Source organism: Schistocerca serialis, chromosome 9 (assembly GCF_023864345.2).
Source record: "Schistocerca serialis cubense isolate TAMUIC-IGC-003099 chromosome 9, iqSchSeri2.2, whole genome shotgun sequence".
NCBI lineage: Eukaryota > Metazoa > Arthropoda > Insecta > Orthoptera > Acrididae > Schistocerca > Schistocerca serialis.
Window position 1 is genome coordinate 18649343 of NC_064646.1, and position 21542 is coordinate 18670884.

Here is a 21542-nt window from a genome sequence, read left to right on the forward strand (position 1 = left end):
TCTTCCTCATGATTCTTGAACGGAGTATTTGCTATTACTAGCTCAATAAGTCTTTCTGCTCTCTCATTCCCTGTCCCAAGCCCGTATTCCCGTGTAATCTTTTCTTCTACTCCTTCCCCTAAAACTGCATTCCAGTCACCTATGAGTATTAGATTTTTATTTCGCTTTACGTTCAGCATTACTCTTTCAGTATCCTCACACACTTTCTCTACCTTCAGCTGGTGACGTCGGCATGAATACATGAACTATAGTTGTCGGTGTTGTTGTTGGTTTGCTGTGGATTCCGATTATAATAACCCTATCACTGAACAGTTCATAGTAACACACTCTCTGCCCAATCCTCCTATTCATAACGAATCCTCCTCCCGTTACACCAATGTACTGCTGCTGTTGATATTAACCTACATTCATCTGACCAAAAATCCTTGTGTTCTTTCCATTTCACTTCAGTGACCCCTATTATATCTAGAGTGAGCCTTTACGTTTACCTTTTCAGATTGTGTAGTTTCCCTACCACGTTCTAGCTTGTGAAATTCCACGCTCCGACTCGTAGAACGTTATACTTTCGTTGGTTATACATTCTTTTTCCCATGGTCACCTCCCCTTTGGCAGTCCCCTCCCCGAGATACGAATGGCGGCCTGGAATCTTCTGTAATTGAGAAAGTGTCATGATGATTTCTCTATTGGCAAGCCCCGTTTTACAGTAGCGAATCCGTTTTTGGTGCTATTTGGTGGCAAATTCCGCTTTATATACGGGGTCCGGATATTTTTGATTAGATAGTGTAGTTACAGTTACCAATGTTCTTTTCAACAGCCTTTGTCTCCCGCTACAATTTTTCGCTCATATTTTTTTCCGTTGCCAAGATGACGATTCCTATAGCTCTCAGGTTGTGTCCTATTAACCGAGCACTTATTTTAGTCAAGCTGTGTCATAATTTTTCCCCCATTTCCATTCAGAACCTTCACATTAGTTATTTGAGATACCTATTAATTTCAGCATTCTTCTGCTGACCACATTTCCTACGCTCTACCTCAGGAAAGATTTCCTAACATTTAAATTTATATTTCACATCAATAAATTTCACTTTTTCAGATAAACATTTTTTATTGTCTGTCTGCATTTGATGTTTTCACTACTTCGGATATCGTCAGTTACTTTGCGGCCCAAACAACAAGACTCATCGACTGCAATTGGCGTCTCATCTGAATTATAAATGTAGGTTTGCTTTTCCTCAGTGTCTCTTCTCAGAAACGTAATAATGACACTATTTACTTCAAAGAATCGTTTCTGTTACATCTTACTGTTACATATGAAGCTAGATCTATTCGAGAGTTAGATATCATAACGGTTCATGGAACTTTGTGATTACGATTTGCAGTAAGTCAGCGTTTCTTCTAAACTGCTTCTCTGCGCTTCAGAATTTGATTCTGCAAGCATACACCCAGAGAGATTCTATACACACACCTATTATGAGTCTTTCCTTTCTACTCAGAGATCTGTGGAAAAACACATCATATGTGCAACGGTATCACGGCAGCTGAGTTTTTAGCGGCCGTCGTGGACATGATCATCTTATGTTCCTTAGATTTACTGTAATGATCGATATTCCTTCTCGTTTATACAGTTTTTGAGTATTTATAGAGTTACTACGGCGTTTCTTACCATATTTCTTCAGCTGGGACAATACACTGCCGTTCGCTTTTATAATTGTTGAATGAATGCGTGTATCCTGCGATTTACCAGTATTGATTGCAAATATGGCCAGCAAATTTCTGTCAGTTATGCACCAGTTAGTGCAGAAAATGAAAATCTGTTAAACTTCCATCATACAGGGGTGCCTCATGGTGTGTAGTGACTCACAGTTCGTTGGCGGTCTTCAACGAAATCACATATACTTAGAGATACCTCATGTGAATGAATTTTTCGTAGAAGTCGTAGAAATAGGGTACGATCAAATCCTTTACTTTCTGGAAGTGCCATGGGGTGTATAAAATCGTATTTCAATTGCTTCAGTCCTCTTTGTAGTCAATAAGCAAGACTTTCGTCCATTCACGATCGTCGTGTGACTAGGGCCTCCCGTCGGGTAGACCGTTCGCCTGGTGCAAGTCTTCCGATTTGACGCCACTTCGGCGCCTTGCGCGTCGATGGGGATGAAATGATGATGATTAGGACACCACAACACCCAGTCCCCGAGCTGAGAAAGTCTTCGACCCAGCCGGGAGTCGAACCCGGGCCCTTAGGATTGACATTTTGTCGCACTGACCACTCAGCTACCGAGGGCGGACCATTCGTGTCTACTCAGGGGGTACACAGGATCAATCCGAACTTACTGAGAAAATTAAGGAGATTTTTCAGAAATATTTTCTTAGTATTTTATATAATGGACCTGTGGTACGCGGTGGCTCGTTGCAGAGTAATAATGAAATTAAGCTATGTAGGTTTGTTACCTTATTATCTCTACTTCTGTAAGAATACCTATTCAGCCGTGAATAAGGCGCAATCTGCACTAACTAAAACGAATAACTCATAACACACAGTATTACAACAGCGCTCAGGAGCAAAATTGCTGTGATGTGGTTGCCAGCCCTGCAGGAACGGTTCAGCGAAGCATCTTTGTTTCGCTCTTGCTCCACATTCATTGCTCGCGTACATGGGGTCCATACCAACCAAATCTTCATCAGTAACACCACCCATACCGCTTTGTATCAGCAATATCCGAAAAAGCCAAATCCGAGACAGAACCGAGCAGTACACGCTGCGGTTAAGAGCAAAGCTGACATCACTGTTGCAAAACACTTAATGAGGGTAACAGGTTTGTTTCCGGAAAAGATACGCAATGAACACGGTCGACAATCACTGTTGTGCAGATATTTTCAGTGAAATACTGGTACAAAGATAAATGGGATAAGAATTGAAACGAAATGCTATTACTCTTTAACGAGCCTGCAGAGATCACGGGCCCCTTATGGCAGATACTCGGAAAGTATCCTTGAATAACATCAGAAATTACCTCTGGTCTATTCAGGTTCATCCTGTAGACGTGGAGGCAGTTGCTACGCAGAAACACTTTTCTCGAGGCTAGTAAACGGTGATATCTTATCCTTATTTCCTAAACACGTGGTTTTTCTAAAAAATACTTCTGTAATTCACTCAGAATAAAAATGTCGTACGAAGAGAATGAATATTTCTGGCGTTTAGAAATGGTGGCGAGTAAATCATTTTCATACCTGTCTTTCAAAATGCCAAAAAAGTTATATCAATCTGTCGAGAACAGAAGCAAACTTGAAGCGCGAGGAAAGATATAATTAAAAAAGAAAGAAACAAATCCCTCTTGTATCCTTAAACACCCACTAACGCAGCACTGAATTCATTTTCCGACACGAGTTGCGTCCATTGTCTTGAGCGGCCACTCAGGAGAATGAAGTCAGGTTGTTTATCTCGCGTGAGAGATGGCCTCTTCTCGCTGCGTTCACCTCGACCCACTGTTTTCCATCTCACGCAGACCCAGGCGCCCTTGGAAGCGCCAGGAACATCAACAGGTGCAAACGTGTTCTGTGATGCTGCATTCTGCGCGATGTCTTTTATTATACCGTACAATTCTGGTGACGATGCCGTAATTGTAAGACGGGGCCGTGGAGTGCATCGGTTCTAGCCTTTTATCGAAATCGTTGCGATCGATCTTCTTCGGGTTGAAAATATTCAGAAAAACCGTCGAGGACGCTTCACAGACTTAGTGCAACGAGAGAACTTACGACCGATTGAATTCGCGATGAAGATCGCCCCCAGATGCAAAGCAACTTCGCAGTTGGTAAGATACACGAAGGTGAGCACGACCGAGCTTAAAGCCAACCGGAGAGAATTTTGACAACTCATCACTGTAACCCGACACTGGAAAATGCATCCTTATCTAACAATCTTAGAAGAAAGATTAAGGAAAGGCAAACCTACGTTGTAAGTAGGCTGTTTATGTTTTCTTTATGTAAGTAGGCTGTTTATGTTTTCTTTATGTAAGTAGGCTGTTTATGTTTTCTTATTGGCAATGTTACGTAGCGCTCAATATGAAAATCACTGGCTGTGCTGTGTGCAGTCTGTGGCTGCTTTGCATTGTTGTAATTCTCGCCATTGTAGTGTTAGGCAGCTGGGTGTGAACAGCGCGTAGCGTTGCGCAGTTGGAGGTGAGCCGCCAGCAGTGGTGGATGTGGGGAGAGAGATGGCGGAGATTTGTAATTTGTCATGAACTGATATATATATTATGACTTGTGATGATATTAAGGTAAATACATTGTTTGTTCTCTATTAATATCTTTCATTTGCTAACTATCCCTATCAGTAGTTAGTGCCTTCCATAGTTTGATTCTTTTATTTAGCTGGCAGTAGTGGCGCTCGCTGTATTGCAGTAGCTTGAGCAGCGAAGATTTTTGTGAGGTAAGTGATTTGTGAAAGGTATAGTTTAATGTTAGTCAGGGCCATTCTTTTGCAGGGATCTTTGATAGTCAGATTGCGTTGCGCTAAAAATATTTTGTGTCAGTTTAAGGACAGTCGTGAATAATTGTTAAAAAGGGGACGTTGCATATGTCGACCCTTAGCCTAGGATACCTCACTGGAATCTTCTGATTTTTTTTTCTTGTAGTTTGTGTATTTAGTGTAGCTTTTGTTTATTGCTAGCGCGTAATTGTAGAGAGAATCTCCTTTGTAGTTGTAGCCTTTCATTGTTGTACAGTAAAACAGTTGTGGCATGCATGTAGATTTGCACCAAGTATTTCGCAGCTACGCTTGCAATTAACTACATATTATTTTCAGTGCTACGTTAATGTGTTCTCCTATTTTTGCACTTCAAATTGTGCTTTTCTGTGTTATCGTGTGAAATATTGTGACAATTATGGCGTGTGAAAAACGTAACACTAGGCTCCAAACTAAACTGAGAAATAATAGTGACGACGAGCGTAGCTTATCAGCGCCGCCGAGTAATGAATTTACTAATGTTCAAAGTAGTAATTTGGTAACTGTGCACAGGGAAATGGAGCGGGCGTCAAACAATGGCGTGGACAGTGAAACAATTAGTGAAGAGGGAAGCATTATCGATCGATCGGTCGGCAATAGCTCGCCTCAGGAAGCCAAAATGACACGACACGATCTCGCAAATACTGTAGATTCAAGTTTTGGATCCTCACCGTTTTCTCAAATAAGTCAAGACACATTTTCTGCTTGTCAAAATGTGAATGTTTCCGGTGCAAATTCATTGCCGAAAAGCACTGAGGAACATGTTTCAGACACCAGTGCATTTTTATTACAATTAATGCAACAAATGGGACAAAAGCTTGAAAAGTTAGACACAATGGAACAACATCAGAGACAAACACAGCAACAGTTAGACACAATGGTACAAAATCAGAGACAAACACAGCAAAAGCTTCAAAAGTTAGATACAGTCGAACAAAATCTTAAAAAGTTAGACACAATGGAACAAAATCTTCAAAAGTTAGACACCACACTTGAACGAACACGTGAAGATTTAACTACTGAGTTACATAACATTGAATCGAAATGTCAAAAAGTCTGTAATGACGTAAAAACACAAATTTGTGAGCATTTTCAACATATTTTTTCGCGGCATGAAAATGCATTACAGAATCACGAAGCAGCCATAAAAGAACTGCAAACCATTGTTCATGAAAATCATGAGACCTTGTGGGCTAAAATTGACTCAGTTGCATCTACCGATTCGGTTACGCAACTTGCAAAAACTCAGGAAAACTTAAAGGACACAGTAGATTCGATTTCAGCACAAATGGACACTCTGAAACTTGGTTCAGAAAAACACACTGAGGAAATGTGTTCACTATCGGAGAAAGTAGCCGAACTTTCGGATCAGGTCACTAACTTATCTACAAAGGTAGATGATGATCTGAATGACACAAGACCTGTAGCCTTCACTGACACAGAAGAGTATGAACAAATTAGAAAATTCAAACAGAATCAAAATCAAATCAATACACAGTACAAAAGAGAAATCCGGGAAGTACAAGATCAGCTGACACAGGTAATACAAGAATTACGTATTTCAGAGGACACTCGCGCTCCAACACGGGAAGAGGGACTTAGAAACACGGAAAAGCCGCAAAATAATAACACAGGGCATTTCGGAAATTATGAAAGAAATTGGCAATGTGCACCGAATTTTGAGATGGAACGGCCGACACGACCTAACAATGACCGATATGCGACTCGCCGACATGATGATTTTGACTATAAGCTGTTCATTACTACACGTAAATTCAAAACATTTAAGAATTCTGGCAACGACATTCATCCACAAGCATGGCTCCATCAATTCTCTCATTGTTTTCCTCCCAACTGGTCGTTGGAACACAGATTAGAATTTATGTGTGGCTATTTAGAGAATGAACCAGCTGTAAGAATGCGATCGGTCATTCACGATTGCCACAGTGAGGGAGAATTTTACCATGCCTTCCTCTCAGCATATTGGTCTCAAGCCACACAAGACCGTGTAAAACATAGCATCATGATGATGAAACACTTTGAACAATCTGAATTTTCCAGTCTTGCCAAATATTTTGAAGACATGTTGCATAAGAATCAGTATCTTTCAAACCCATACAGCCCCTCAGAACTCATCCGCATTTGCTTAATCAAACTGCCTGAACATTTACGACATATTATTTTGGCAGGACGTTCCAAAGACGACATTGAAGCATTTCAGGGACTCTTACAAGAATTAGAAATTGACACTGACAGTCGCCGGATGCGAAAACAGGAAAACAATCACTACAGGTCACATACGTCACAATTCCGTGACGACAGAAACAATAACTGGACACGACAAGGCTATTCTTACAACGCAAATCGTGACCAAAACAGACACCACCCATATGACAACCACTGGCAGAGTAATAATAGTTACAGAGAAAGATCGCATTTCCGTAGTAATGAATATGACAGAGATAACCACAGAAACAGACAATATGGGAACCAAAACAATTATTACCAAGGGAGACAGAATAACTTTAGACGCAACGGTCCAGCGCGCAGTTACGATTCAGGGAGAAACTCTCCACCACGTGACGGACAAGGAAGAAACTACGGAATCTACCGACATGACGACAGACGATGTGATCGTAACGACAGACCTGAATTGCATCAGAACTGGCGGGATTCGAACAGAGCAGGGCCTTCTCGTCAGAGTGAATTTGTAGAAGTTAGGTCTCCTAATCCCAATAACGACGCGCGCCAACAAAGAGACAGACAATGACTCGCACAGCAGGCAGCTGCGTGCGGCCGCTGGCTCAGGGAAAAATAACAAAGACGCCTTGAGAAAAGATTTAGCATTCTTTACCGATGTAAACAACATGATAATTGCTTTGAAGTTGAAAGTCTGCGTACTAGGAAGAGTAAAGGATTGCACCTCACTTCACATGTAAAACCACTTACTGAAAGATAATCTGCTTTTTAACTTAGTCTTTGTCATAAAATTTTTCGCTTCACATTACTAATATGCTTTGTCAGACTTAGAATCTGTTAACATACAACAATGTTGGAAGTTAAATATCCAATCAAGAACCAAGAGAACTTATTTAAACAGAAATGACGAATGCATTGTTATAGTGAACAGACGTCACAGTGTTATTGTGTGTGTACATTCTTGCTTGTTTGTTGCACAATTACGTAACGACTATAAGGCTCACATACTTAGAACATTTACCAGTACTGCTAATGAGATTTTAATGCAACATTTTGGTTTATTTGAAAATACATTCTGAATTTAATGTGCTTTCTGAGAGATACCAGATGACACAGAGGTTAGTTTATGTGACAGCTACACGATTTTTATCACGACGCTACTAATGAGTGACAATTTACAATGTTGCTTTTGCGGTGTATCTGTTTTATATCTGCACAGTTTTCTGTTTTATTCTGGAAAGTAAAACAGGTTTTAGTAGTAACTTTTGTGGTACAGCTACAATGAGACTGCCTTTTCCGTAGCACAACAATACGTTACAGCACAGTACTTTCCTCATCGCGGCAATAAGCGTAATAACTAAGACATTTATACGCAAAGCATTTCACTTTTGTGTATTATGAGGTAAGTACATTGACTTCTGCAGAACTTAGCTTTCGGAGGACGATAACTACGACACTTCCACAGAGATTATGTTGCCACAAGACGCACATTTAGCGCTACAGGACACGCATTTGAGTGATTAATTTTGTACTTAAAACATTTATTTTTAAAGATATTTGGAGTACAATGATACAAAGGTTTTCTGTGATACATTTCATTCCATTGCTGTAATCTGTAACACCTGAGGGTATAATTGCATAAATCTTCAGGGGGGTACACGCTTACTTTGTGTACCATGTGTGTGGCAAGCACAAGGAGCCCTAGCTAATATGGTATTTGCTTATACAACTTTACACATCGGTACCATATTTTTCTAACACTCAAATTACACAGCTATCTGATCATTTAACAGAGAAAGAAACTCTTTTTACTACATCTGTGACACATGTTTACGCAATTACACAGTTGGGTAACTTCACACTTATGAAACTGTATTTTGTCTGTACTTTGAGAAACGCTCATATTTTTCGGAATCATTGTGATACTATGAGAGCTTTGAATGACGTATTTCGTATGGGGTCATGATTTTTAAAGTACGTTTCAGGCAGATGACACTATTGATATGAGCAGAGAATTTTTTAGGTTTTGAAATTATTGGAGGAAGCTACGACGATTTTGAGATTTGACTGAAGTGTTATGATGTTATTATTATGATGACGATGTGTATTATACTGTTGAGGTATGTTTATGATCAATAAGATGATGCTACCGTATATGAGGAATAAGAAGTATGTTGGAAACCAAGAATCGTACTTTAAGAGTTATTAAATGTGTGTAAATGTGTGACTGTATCACAATGCTGACGAATTTTTTTGGACACTGTTATATTCATAGGATTTTGTTTCTACACATTTGCAGAGTAAATTCTCGACCTGTGAAATTTTGTATATATGACTGTCACTGTAGCGGAAACTGCTGTCGTAAATATTTCCGTACGAAAGTTAAGTGACCACGTGCACATAATGCGTCGTGGGCACCCAGGTGTGTCAGACGCTTGGAGAACAAGCCATTAGTGTGAGTGCCTCGTCAGAAGCACAGGTAGAAAAAAAAGAAAGGGAAGGCCATTGTCCGCGCTACTGACATCTCCTTGTTGAAAGCATACTGTGGAGCTCGTAATTTATGATATTTACGGAAATGCCTAATGAAACGATGAGAAACATTTCACAGCTATTGCCTTGCTAGTTAAGAAAAATGCCATATGGCTTGCTTTATGTATTTATTTACACATTTTGTTTAATATCAAGTTTCTAGCTGCACTGCAGCATTGGTTAAAATAAAATTTTATAGATGTACTAATATAAATATTTTCTGTCTACAGATCGAGTATATAATAATTTTTTTCAAAAAAATGAGGGAGCACAAAGCGACATTTACCTTCACAGGAACTGCATTCATAATTTTCTTTTCAAGTACTTGGTAATTTCTTTTGTAGAATAAATTGTGATGCATCACTCTAATGTTAAGATGTGAAATAGGTATTAGACATGGCCATTTTAGTGTAATATTTTTTCTGCTTGCGCTATGTCATGTTTAGGTATAAGTTGCTGCTGTTTGCCAGGCATAGTGTTATTGAATTTGACTTTTGCTAATTTATACTGTAGCTTGCTTTGCAATTTTCCATTTTTTTATTGCTGTTTATAATAATTGTTTTACGTGCTGCTGCATTGCCTTGTCCCTTCGTTTAGCATCTGAGCTCAGTAGATTTAAGTTAGCTTAAGAGGGGGTAGCCTCTAAGAGAATGAGTTACGATGAATTGGAAGAAATGCATTGAGAAAACAGGTTTAGGTAGGATTTTCTTGGAAATAAATGTTGAGGTAAGAAATGTGTGAACATATAAATACAGAAAGCATGCTTAGATAGAATTTTTTTTGGTGGAAACAAAGGATGAAATAAGAGGAAAGATATATGAAGTTTTGGGTTGGACTGCAGTACCAAATGTTACACTGAAAACGAACCCTGTCCTTTCCTATTATGTGTGTACCCTTGTGTATTTGTTTTCTTCCTGTCTCTGTGTAGTTTCATAGAATTTTTTCTTCTTTTAATATTAAGCTACATTCACTATGATGAGGAATACTGTTATCCTCGAATATAATTGGCACTAATGATATGTTATTTACTTTGTAAAGATGTTAGACATTATTAATTCTGTTCTGTTTAATGCTCATGTGTAAAGTTGATGTTCCAAAAGTTATTCTGATCTTTTATGTATGTACTTATGTCATAATTCCTGTAACACTGATGTATATGTCTATTTCTATTCTTTTGTAAAGCCTGTACTACTAATGTTATCTGTATTGCTGTGTTCTTTAATGATGTATTTTGTATCTTTGTAATTGTATTCTCATGTTATAAAATTGTACTGGACACCAGTTCTTCAAATTAAGTAACGTTTCACTGCACACGTTTCTGTTGGTCATAGTATATGGACAATATGTGAGAAGTAGGGACTGATAGTGTTTGCATGTGTGTTAATGATTCAGCAAGGGACTGGATAACAGCATTGCTGGTTCTAAGGACAATTCCAAAAAACTTTGTGAGTGCACAAGTGGTGGTTTATGGACTTGCTATATTCTCCGCAAGACTCTTCGATGGTGAATGTGCACCTGCACAATCGCAACAGATGGCTGCTGGCAATCTCTACAAGGACTACAGTGGGTCTGCACCTCTGGTGGCCCACCAATACCATTATCTCTGCAAGGACTACAGTGGGTCTACATCTTTGATGATCCATCAATACCATTATCTCTACAAGGACTACAGTGGGTCTACATCTTTGATGACCCACCATGCCATTATTTCTACAAGGACTGCAGTGAGTCTGCACCTCTGGTGGCCCACCAATACCGTAATCTCTACCAGGACTACAGTGGGTCTGTTCTGTGATGATCTACCTACCAATATTCTTCAAAACGTCGAATGACTCTGCTGTGGGTTTGCTCTGTTGTGGAGCATTACCTGTCAGCATGTCGAGAGTCAGCACTGTCTTTCCGTTGGAAGGACAACACTACTTCTTCAAGACTGCATGGAAATCCACTACTTCCGTGTGCATTTTCTTTTACTGCTCAGACTTTGAGAAAAACACTGCTATTCTACTGTTATGTACGATTAGGACTGTCTTTATGGACTGTGACAAAATTTTAGCTTTTGACCAACATTGTATCAATAAGTGTGTGCATTTTATATCTTTGTTACTGTAATTGTCAAAAATTTTTGTCAAATCTGTATTGGCCAGTGCCCAACACCATTTGTAAAAATTTTTTGTGGGGAGCATGGGGGCTATGTAAGTAGGCTGTTTATGTTTTCTTTATGTAAGTAGGCTGTTTATGTTTTCTTTATGTAAGTAGGCTGTTTATGTTTTCTTATTGGCAATGTTACGTAGCGCTCAATATGAAAATCACTGGCTGTGCTGTGTGCAGTCTGTGGCTGCTTTGCATTGTTGTAATTCTCGCCATTGTAGTGTTAGGCAGCTGGCTGTGAACAGCGCGTAGCGTTGCGCAGTTGGAGGTGAGCCGCCAGCAGTGGTGGATGTGGGGAGAGAGATGGCGGAGATTTGTAATTTGTCATGAACTGATATATATATTATGACTTGTGATGATATTAAGGTAAATACATTGTTTGTTCTCTATTAATATCTTTCATTTGCTAACTATCCCTATCAGTAGTTAGTGCCTTCCATAGTTTGAATCTTTTATTTAGCTGGCAGTAGTGGCGCTCGCTGTATTGCAGTAGCTTGAGCAGCGAAGATTTTTGTGAGTTAAGTGATTTGTGAAAGGTATAGTTTAATGTTAGTCAGGGCCATTCTTTTGCAGGGATCTTTGATAGTCAGATTGCGTTGCGCTAAAAATATTTTGTGTCAGTTTAAGGACAGTCGTGAATAATTGTTAAAAAGGGGACGTTGCAACGTTTCTAGCATTTGTAGACTTAGAGAAAGCATTTGACGATGTTGACTGGAATACTCTCTTTCAAATTCTAAAGGTTGCAGGGGTAAAATACAGGGAGCGAAAGGCTATTTACAGTTTGTACGGAAACCAGATGGCAGTTATAAGAGTCGAGGGACATGAAAGGGAAGCAGTGGTTGGGAAGGGAGTAAGACAGGGTTGTAGCCTCTCCCCGATGTTATTCAATCTGTATACTGAGCAAGCAGTAAAGGAAACAAAAGAAAAAATCGGAGTAGGTATTAAAATCCATGGAGAAGAAATAAAAACTTTGAGGTTCGCCGATGACATTGTAATTCTGTCAGAGACAGCAAAGGACTTGGAAGAGCAGTTGAATGGAATGGATAGCGTCTTGAAAGGAGTATATAAGATGAACATCAACAAAAGCAAAACGAGGACAATGGAATGTAGTCGAATTAAGTCGAGTGATGCTGAGGGAATTAGATTAGGAAATGAGACACTTAAAGTAGTAAAGGAGTTTTGCTATTTGGGGAGCAAAATAACTGATGATGGTTGAAGTAGAGAGGATATAAAATGTAGACTGGAAATGGCAAGGGAAGCGTTTCTGAAGAAGAGAAATTTGTTAACATCGAGTATAGATTTAAGTGTCAGGAAGTCATTTCTGAAAGTATTTGTATGGAGTGTAGCCATGTATGGAAGTGAAACATGGACGATAAATACTTTGGACAAGAAGAGAATAGAAGCTTTCGAAATGTGGTGCTACAGAAGAATGCTGAAGATCAGATGGGTAGATCACATAACTAATGAGGAAGTATTGAATAGGATTGGGGAGAAGAGAAGTTTGTGGCACAGCTTGACCAGAAGAAGGGATCGGTTGGTAGGACATGTTCTGAGGCATCAAGGGATCACAAATTTAGTATTGGAGGGCAGCGTGGAGGGTAAAAATCGTAGAGGGAGACCAAGAGACGAATACACTAAGCAGATTCAGAAGGATGTGGGTTGCAGTAGGTACTGCGAGATGAAGAAGCTTGCACAGGATAGAGTAGCATGGAGAGCTGCATCAGACCAGTCTCAGGACTGAAGACCACAACAACAACAACATCTAACAATTTTTGTAAGGACTGAAAGGGAAGAAAAAGTTTTCTCCTCACAGTAGCATTAAGAAGCACAACTGTTGTCTCAGAATAGTCGATTTTTCTTCTTCAAGTGTTGTTCAGCTCTTGTAACAGTATTTTCATGACACCAGAAGACTGATAACTCAAAAAAAAAAAAAAAAAAAAACGTGAGGCAGTGAGTATCGACTTCGAACGTGGACTAATCATTTGATGTAACCTTAGTGACAAATCCATCGTGGACAGGTGAAACCTTCTAAAGGTGACGTAGTCGACTGTTGATTATATGAATGTAAAGGGGAAACGCCATAGAACAACAAGGCAAATATAATACATTGATGGTCAGAGACCGTCGAGCAATGTACACAATGTGCAAGGACGTTTTAAAAAAAATCATATGATGTTAGCGGAAGAAATCACTTGAGAATTGCAAAGCAATATCAGCAGTTGAGCAAACACGGTGACTGTAGGTAGGAATTTAAAAAGAACGAGACACGATTGTGGAGCAGCTCCTCATAAGCCATGCATTTCTTTAGTCAGTGCTAAGCGACTTTCGACCATTGAGTTGGTGTAATTAGCGACGCATTTGGACAGTGGATGCTTGGAAACGAGTGATTTGGGCTGACGAATCACGCTGTAGCCTGTGCCAATCCGACTGGAGTGTTTGGGTTTGGTGAATGCCTGGACGTCTTGTGACGACAGTGAAGTACACAGGTGAGCGCTGTTACAGTACGGTCGTGTTTCTCATGGGCGGGGTGTGAGCCTCTTATTGAGCTTAAGGTAACGCTGAATGCGGAAGTATGTGAACACGTTTTGCAACATTGTGTAATGCTCAGAGTAGAAAATCTGTTCGGAGACGATGATTGTTTCCATCGGAATGCCAATACACATTGTCACACAATGAGTCACGGGATAGCGACATCTAAATATACATATGGCGCTACTGTCGTATACAAACGGTATAAAAAGGGAGTGTATTGGCGAAGTTGTCATTTGTACTCAGGTGATTCATGTGGAAAGGGTTCCGACGTGATTATGGGCGAACAACTAGAATTAACAGACTTTGTGCGCGGAACAGTAGTTGGAGCTAGACGCGTGGAGCATTCCATTTTGGAAATAAACTGCTGGCCATTAAAATTGCTACAACAAGAAGAAATGCAACGATAAACGGGTATTCATTGGACAAATATACTATACTAGAACTGACATGTCATTACATTTTCACGCAATTTGGGTGTATAGATCCTGAGAAATCAGTACCCAGAACAACCACCTCTGGCCGTAATAACGGAGTTGATACGCCTGGGCATTGAGTCAATCACAGCTTGGATGGCGTGTACAGGTACAGCTGCCCATGCAGCTTCAACACGATACCACAGTTCATCAAGAATAGTGACTGGCGTATTGTGACGAGCCAGTGCTCGGCCACCATTGAGCAGACGTTTTCAATTGGTGAGAGACATGGAGAATCTGCTGGCTAGGGCAGCAGTCGAACATTTTCTGTATCCAGAAAGGCCCGTATAGGACCTGCAACATGCGGTCGTGCATTATCCTGCTGGAATGTAGGGTTTCGCAGGGATCGAATGAATGGTAGAGCCACGGGTCGTAACAAATCTGAAATGTAACGTCCAGTGCTCAAAGTGCCGTCAATGCGAACAAGAGGTGACCGAGACGTGTAACCAATGGCACCCCATCCCATCACGCCGGGTGATACGCCAGTATGGCATCCAATGTGCGTTCACCGCGATATCGCCGAACACGGATGCTACCATCATGATGCTGCAAACAGAACCTGGATTCATCCGAAAAGGGGAGTTTTGCCATTCGTGCACCCAGGTTCGTCGTTGAGTGCATCATCACATGCGGCCCTGCGGTCCTGTCTGTGATGCAGCGTCAAGGGTAACCACAGCCATGGTCTCCGAGGTGATAGACCAAGCTGCTGCAAAGGTCGTCTAACTGTTCGTGCAGATGGTTGTTGTCTTGCAAACGTCCCCGTCTGTTGACTCAGGGATAGGGACGTGGCTGCACGATCCGTTACAGCCATGCGGATAAGATGCCTGTCATCTCGACTGCTAGTGATATGAGGCCGTTGGGATCCAGCACGGCGTTCCATATTACCCTCCTGAAACCACCGATTTCATATTCTGCCAACAGTCATTGGATCTCGACCAATGCGAGCAGGAATGTCGCGATACGATAAACCGCAATCGTGATCGGCTACAATCCGACCTTCATCAAAGTCGGAAACGTGATGGTACGCATTTCTCCTCCGTACACGAGGCATCACAACAACGTTTCACCAGTCAACGCCGATCAACTGTTATTTGTGGATGAGAAATCGCTTTGAAACATTCCTCATGTCAGTACGTTGTAGGTGTCGCCACCGGCGCCAACTTTGTGTGAATGCTCTGAAAAGCTAATCATTTGCATATCACAGCATCTTCTTCCTGTCGGTTAAATTTCGCGTCTGTAGCACGTCATCTTCGTGGTGTAGTAATTTTAATGGCCAGTAGTGTAGTTAGGAAATTCAATATGCATAGATTCACAGCGTAAAGAGTGTGCCGAGAATGGCAAATTTCAGGCATTTGCTCTCATCATGTACAACACAATGGTTATCGTCCTTCAATTAACGAGCGAGAGCGGCGGAGTTTGTGTAGGGTTGTCAATGCTAACAGACAAGCAATAGTGCGTAAAATAAGCACGAAAAACAACGTGGGACGTACGACGAATGTGTGCGTTAGGGCAGTGAAGTGAGATTTGGCGTTCACAGATTATGAGAGCAGATGAGCGACGCGAGTGCCTTGACAAAAGTTCGATATCGCCTGCAGCCCTCTCTTGGGCTCGTGACCATATGGAGTTGGAATCTAGACTACTGGAAAACGGTGGTCTGGCCGCATCAGTTCTGATTTAAACTGGAAACAGCTGATGGTAACATTCGAGTGTGCGCAGACTCCACGAAGCTATGAACGCAAGTTGTCGAAGAGACAGTGAGCAACCTCATGATGGATCCATAAATGTGTGGGCTGTGTTTCCAGGGAATGGACTGGTTCATTGACTGAAAACTGCTGTGTTCGGCTACTTGGAAACATGTTCCCAAACAACAATGGAATTTTGAAGGATGACAATTTTTTGAGAAGGAAACTAGGATCCCCATTGAAAATGTACTCCGCAGATGGGGACGAAACGTCGGGTTTTAACGTGAAACCCATTGGACCACGGCATAACAGGCCGGAACATTTTATTAATTGTGGCATTTCCTGCTGTGAGCCGGGCTAAGTGGCCGAGCGGTTCTAGGCGCTACAGTCTGGAACCGCGCAACCGCTACAGTCGCAGGTTAGAATCCTGTCTCGGGCATGGATGTGTGTGATGTCCTTAAGTTAGTTGGACCGCTATGGAGGCAGCATGGATGAGTATTTCTGCAGAGGACTTCTTAGGGCTTGTTCATTCCACGCCGCACTGAGTTGCTGCGCGATGCTGGGAAGAAGGAAATCCGACGTGATATTAGGAGATGATACATGACATTTGTCACCTGAGTATGAAGCACCATCTGTCAGGCAATGTTCTGTGAACAGTAACATTCCTCGAATGAAATGGACTGCCCATTGTCCCGACCTGAACCCAATGTAACACCTTTTGGGTGAGTTAGATCCTCGATTTCACACCAGATCCAACAATACTGTCTTCTCTGGTTTCGAGTCTTGAGGAGGAATGAGCTGCCATTTCTCCATATTTAGACATAATACTGAAAGTGTCCTTGCAGTGTTGAAACAGTCACAAAAACTAATGGTGGACACACCATGTGTTAATGTCCTCTAATAAGTGTTTGGATACTTTTTATCTGATACAATCTGCAGAAAAGAAGAGGTCTGCTCAGGACAGACAAGCATGCAGAACTGATGAACCTAGTTTTTGGACTGAAGGCAACAACATGTGCATGTGTGTTGTGTAACTAAGCTGTTTAGATTTTTATGTTGGTAACGCCATGTAGCGCTCTATATGAAAATCACTGACTGTGCTGTGTGCAGTCTGTGGCCGGTTTGCATTGTTGGATTTTGCTATTGTAGTGTTGGGCAGTTGGGTGTTAACAGCGCACAGCGTTGCGCAGTTGGAGGTGAGCCGCCAGCAGTGGTGGATGTGGGGAGAGAGATGGCGGAGTCTTAAGAGCGGATGATCTGGACGTGTGTCCATCACAGACAGTAAATTTGTAAGACTGGATGTCATGAACTGATATATATATTATGACTTTTGAACACTATTAAGGTAAATACATTGTTTGTTCTCTATTAAAATCTTTCATTTGCTAATTATGCCTGTCAGTAGCTAGTGCCTTCAGTAATCAGGATCTTTTATTTAGCTGGCAGTATTGGCGCTCGCTGTATTGCAGTAGTTGGAGTAACGAAGATTTTTGTGAGGCAAGTGATTCATGAAAGGTGTAGGTTATTGTTAGACACGGCCATTCTTTTGTAGGGATTATTGAAAGTGAGATTGCGTAGCGCTAAAAATATTGTGTGTCAGTTTAGCGTCGATCAGAATGAGTAAAGAGAGTAATGTCAGAGTACGTTCAGTTTTGCTCAGCTGTTTGAAAAGCAAATAACATAAGCGGTTTTCCAGCACAGTAATTCATAAATTTTTCTATGGGGACGTATCAGTTGGTGCTGTTGTGTAGCACCGGTGAGTACGTGTAAAGCTGACCATTCACAGACCAACGAGTCGGCCAACCCCCTCCCGCTGAATGGGTCGTTGACCTGTTTGACTGTGCGTGGGCGCACTGTGACTGCTTGGCAGACTTTACCTGCGCCAAGTCGAGTGCCACTTTTCACCACGCCTAAACAGAAGGGGAGAGAAGAGTGGGGAAGCAGGTAGAGGCCAGAGATAGCACATGGCCGGTACGCCAGTGGGGCCGACGTTCCTGGAGCACAAAGGCGAACACGTCGGGACAGACCCTGCTGGATAGGGGGCGATGGCCGATCTGCCGGCCTGAGAATGGGATGCTTAGAGAGAGATGACTGACCTCCTCGCGGCGCGACGTGGGCCCGGCCGCCTTGAAGCTGTAGGTGCCGTCGAGCCGGCGGGTGACCTCCGACCTGCCCCTGGGCAGCCTGGCGTCCCCCGGGCGCGGCCGGCCCGGCGGCGCCTGCACGAACAGCGGGCCGCCGACCGACAGGTCTGGGTGCGCCGTGAGCACCTGGAAGCCGGTGCCCGAGCCCGCCACGTACTCCACCGTGTGGCGCTCGCCCGCGTCGTCCACGAACGAGTAGCGGCCCTTCACACGCCCTGCCAACAGGCGCAGTAGTCACTCGTCGCTGGCAGCCTCGTGTAGGTGGCGTATCGCACGGGTGGTGTCACACGCACAGTATTACGCGCATTAACACTGTATGTAGGACTGTGGTACTGGGCAAAGCTGGTCGTCTAAAACAGGTGTCTCCAAACTACGGCCCGGCAAACCGACCCCCGTTAGCTGGCCGCACATTCCCGGTATCCGGCCCGCCAAATATTTGAGGTGGTACCTATACTGCCAACAATTGAGTTTCGAGACTTATCGCGACCAATACACCGCGACATTGTCGGACCTCTATCTTTACAAAGCGGAAGGTATGGTTAAACTTGTGGCTATCCACAATAAACAGACAGACCATTCTCCGTGCGATAGTGAAAAAAAAGAACGGTTAACAGACTAGTTAGGCGAAAACATTTTAGGTAAAAAAAAAATTCTTTGCATTTTATTTTACTCACGAGTATGGTGCAACTCTTTCAAACGGACGCCACTTCGGCGGCTAGCCTTAGTAATCAATCACTATGGAAGATGCTTCTTAAGTGAGGTTTCACTTTCTTTTGATTACGTTGTAAAATACACGTAGCAAGATAATCGTATAAAACATTTTTAATTAAAGACAATTTAAAGAAAATACAATACCTTGTGTGCACAATGATATTGGATATTTTAGTTGTAACTGATGTATAAAAATAACTGTAATTAATTTATATCTTGAAAACTCACAGTGTTAGAGTATTCACGTAAAAAATTTTAACATCTTAGTGATAATTAGTGACTTTTATGTAGCTGTAACTTTCCTTTCATAATTACCTCCAGTTGTGGATCAAGTTTACTGGTAGTGATAATCATCAGCGACTTCAAAATGCTCATCATTTAATTTTGATCTGTAAACACTTTTTGAATTTTTCGTTTTGGAGAAAGTTTTTTCACACAAATAAGCAGTGCCAAAAGCGAAAACAAAAGTCACGGGCAAATTTATGTAAATTTGGAAACTGTTGTGCACGGAAGACACTTAAAAAATTTCAGTAATGTTGACTTTGAATGTTTTTCTTTAAAGAAGTCGCTACATTGCAAATCAATAATTTCAAACTGAAGTTCAGTCAGGTACGTCCACCAATCAAAATTATGTAATTAAATAAAAATCGTAGTTCGTTTCAGTGCTAGCTATTTCCACAACCTTAGATTTTTGCGATTTCATCTTTCCTTTAGCCTTACATTACGGTGATCATGGAGTGCAAGGGTACTTTAATCCCACTAGCTAGATCTTGGCCCATATGACTTCGTGGAGGAGTCAATGTGGCCCGCGGACTAGAAAGTTTGGAGGGCCCTGGTCTAAAATAAGCTCGCATAGATGAGGCATACCAAACACAGTGTACGCGTACCAAGCGAGCTACAGTTTACGTCATACATGATTATAGAGACAAACAAATGTTAAATGTAAGCGTAGGCTTTCGCGGCCGTTGTCGTTGCCAATAAATTTCTTCTGATCTGTTCACCGGATTGTCAATATCTAAAACTGTCCGACGTTTCGGCCACTCTTGCAAGTGGTCTTCCTGAAGTGACTCAGCCCTGAAAAGGGCCACTTTCAACAGTGACCGAAACATCGGACAATTTTATACACACGCCAAAAAATGTTTTGCATCATCTCGGATCCGAGGGTTCCGGAACCTGTACAGAAAACTGGGATAAGATCCACATAAGCATCATTTCCCACATTATTTATTGCTCATAGAAACCACACATTGCATGTTGTATCACCACACAGTGACACCTTCGAGGTGCTAGTCCAGATTGCTGTACACAGCGGTACCTCTAATACCCAGTAACACGTCCTCTTGCACTGATGCATACCTGTATTCGTCGTGGCATACTATCTACAGGTTCATCAAGGCACTGTTGGTCCAGATTGACCCACTACTGAACTGGCGATTCGGTGTAGATACCTCAGAGTGGTTGGTGGGTCACGTCGTCCATAAACAGCTCTTTTCGATAGGGTTCATGTCTGGAGAACATGTTGGTCACTCTAGTCGAGCGATGTCGTTATCCTGAAGGAAGTCATACACAAGATGTGCAGGATGGGGGCGCGAATTGTCGTCCATGAATACGAATCCCTCTAAAATATTCTGTCGATATGGTTGCACAGTCGGTCGGAGGATGGCATTCACGTATCGTACAGCCGTTACGGCGCCTTCCATGACCATCAGCGGCGTACGTCGGCCCCACATAATGCCACCCCAAAACATCAGGAAACCTCCAACTTTCTCTCGCTGGACAGTGTGTCTAAGGCGTTCTGCCTGACCAGGTTGCCTGCAGACACATCTCAGAGGCTTGTCTGGTTGAATGCGTATGCGACACTCATTGGTGAAGAGAACGTGATGCCAATCCTGAGCGATCCATTCGGCATGTTGCTGGGCTCATTTGTACCGCGCTGCATGGTGTCGTGGATGCAAAGATAGACCTCCCCATGGACCCTGGGAGTGAAGTTGCGCATCATGCAGCCTATTGCGCATAGTTCGAGTCGTAATACTATGTCCTGAGGCTGCACGAAAAGCAGTGTTCAATATGGTGGCGTTACTATCAGGGTTTCTCCGAACCGTAATCGGTATGTTGCGGTCATCCACAGCAGTAGTAGCCCTCGAGCGGCCTGAACGAGGCATATAATTGACAGTTCCTGTCCCTCGGTATCTCCTCCATGTCCGAACAACATCGCTTTGGTTCACTCTTAGACGCCTGGACACTTTCCTCGTTGAGAGCCTTTCCTGGCACAAAGTAAGAATGCGGACGCAATCAAACCGCGGTATCGACCGTCTAGCCATGGTTGGACTACAGACAACACGAGCCGTGTACCTCCTTCCCGGTGGAATGACTGGGACTGATCGGCTGTCAGACCCCCTCCGTCTAATAGGCGCTGCTCATGCATGTTTCTTTACATCTTTGGGAGGATTTAGTGACATCTCTGAACAGTCAAAGGGACTGTGTCTGTGATACAATACCCACATTCAACGTCTATCTTTAGGAGTTCTGGGAACTGGGTTGATGCAAAACTTTTTTTGATGTATGTACTTCAGCAGTCTATGCTTACTATTTTCAAATTAGGATGTACGTCTGACTCATTATT

General features: G+C 42.2%; 1 protein-coding gene across 1 annotated transcript in view; it reads right to left on the bottom strand.

Moving 5' to 3' along the window:
• LOC126418761 (collagen alpha-2(V) chain-like) overlaps nt 1-21542 on the bottom strand; it is a 124718-nt gene that overhangs the window by 62365 nt on the left and 40811 nt on the right. The window contains exon 4 of the mRNA XM_050085686.1: nt 18161-18423. Coding sequence (XP_049941643.1) covers nt 18161-18423 — 263 coding nt within the window. The remainder of the gene's footprint in view (nt 1-18160; nt 18424-21542) is intronic.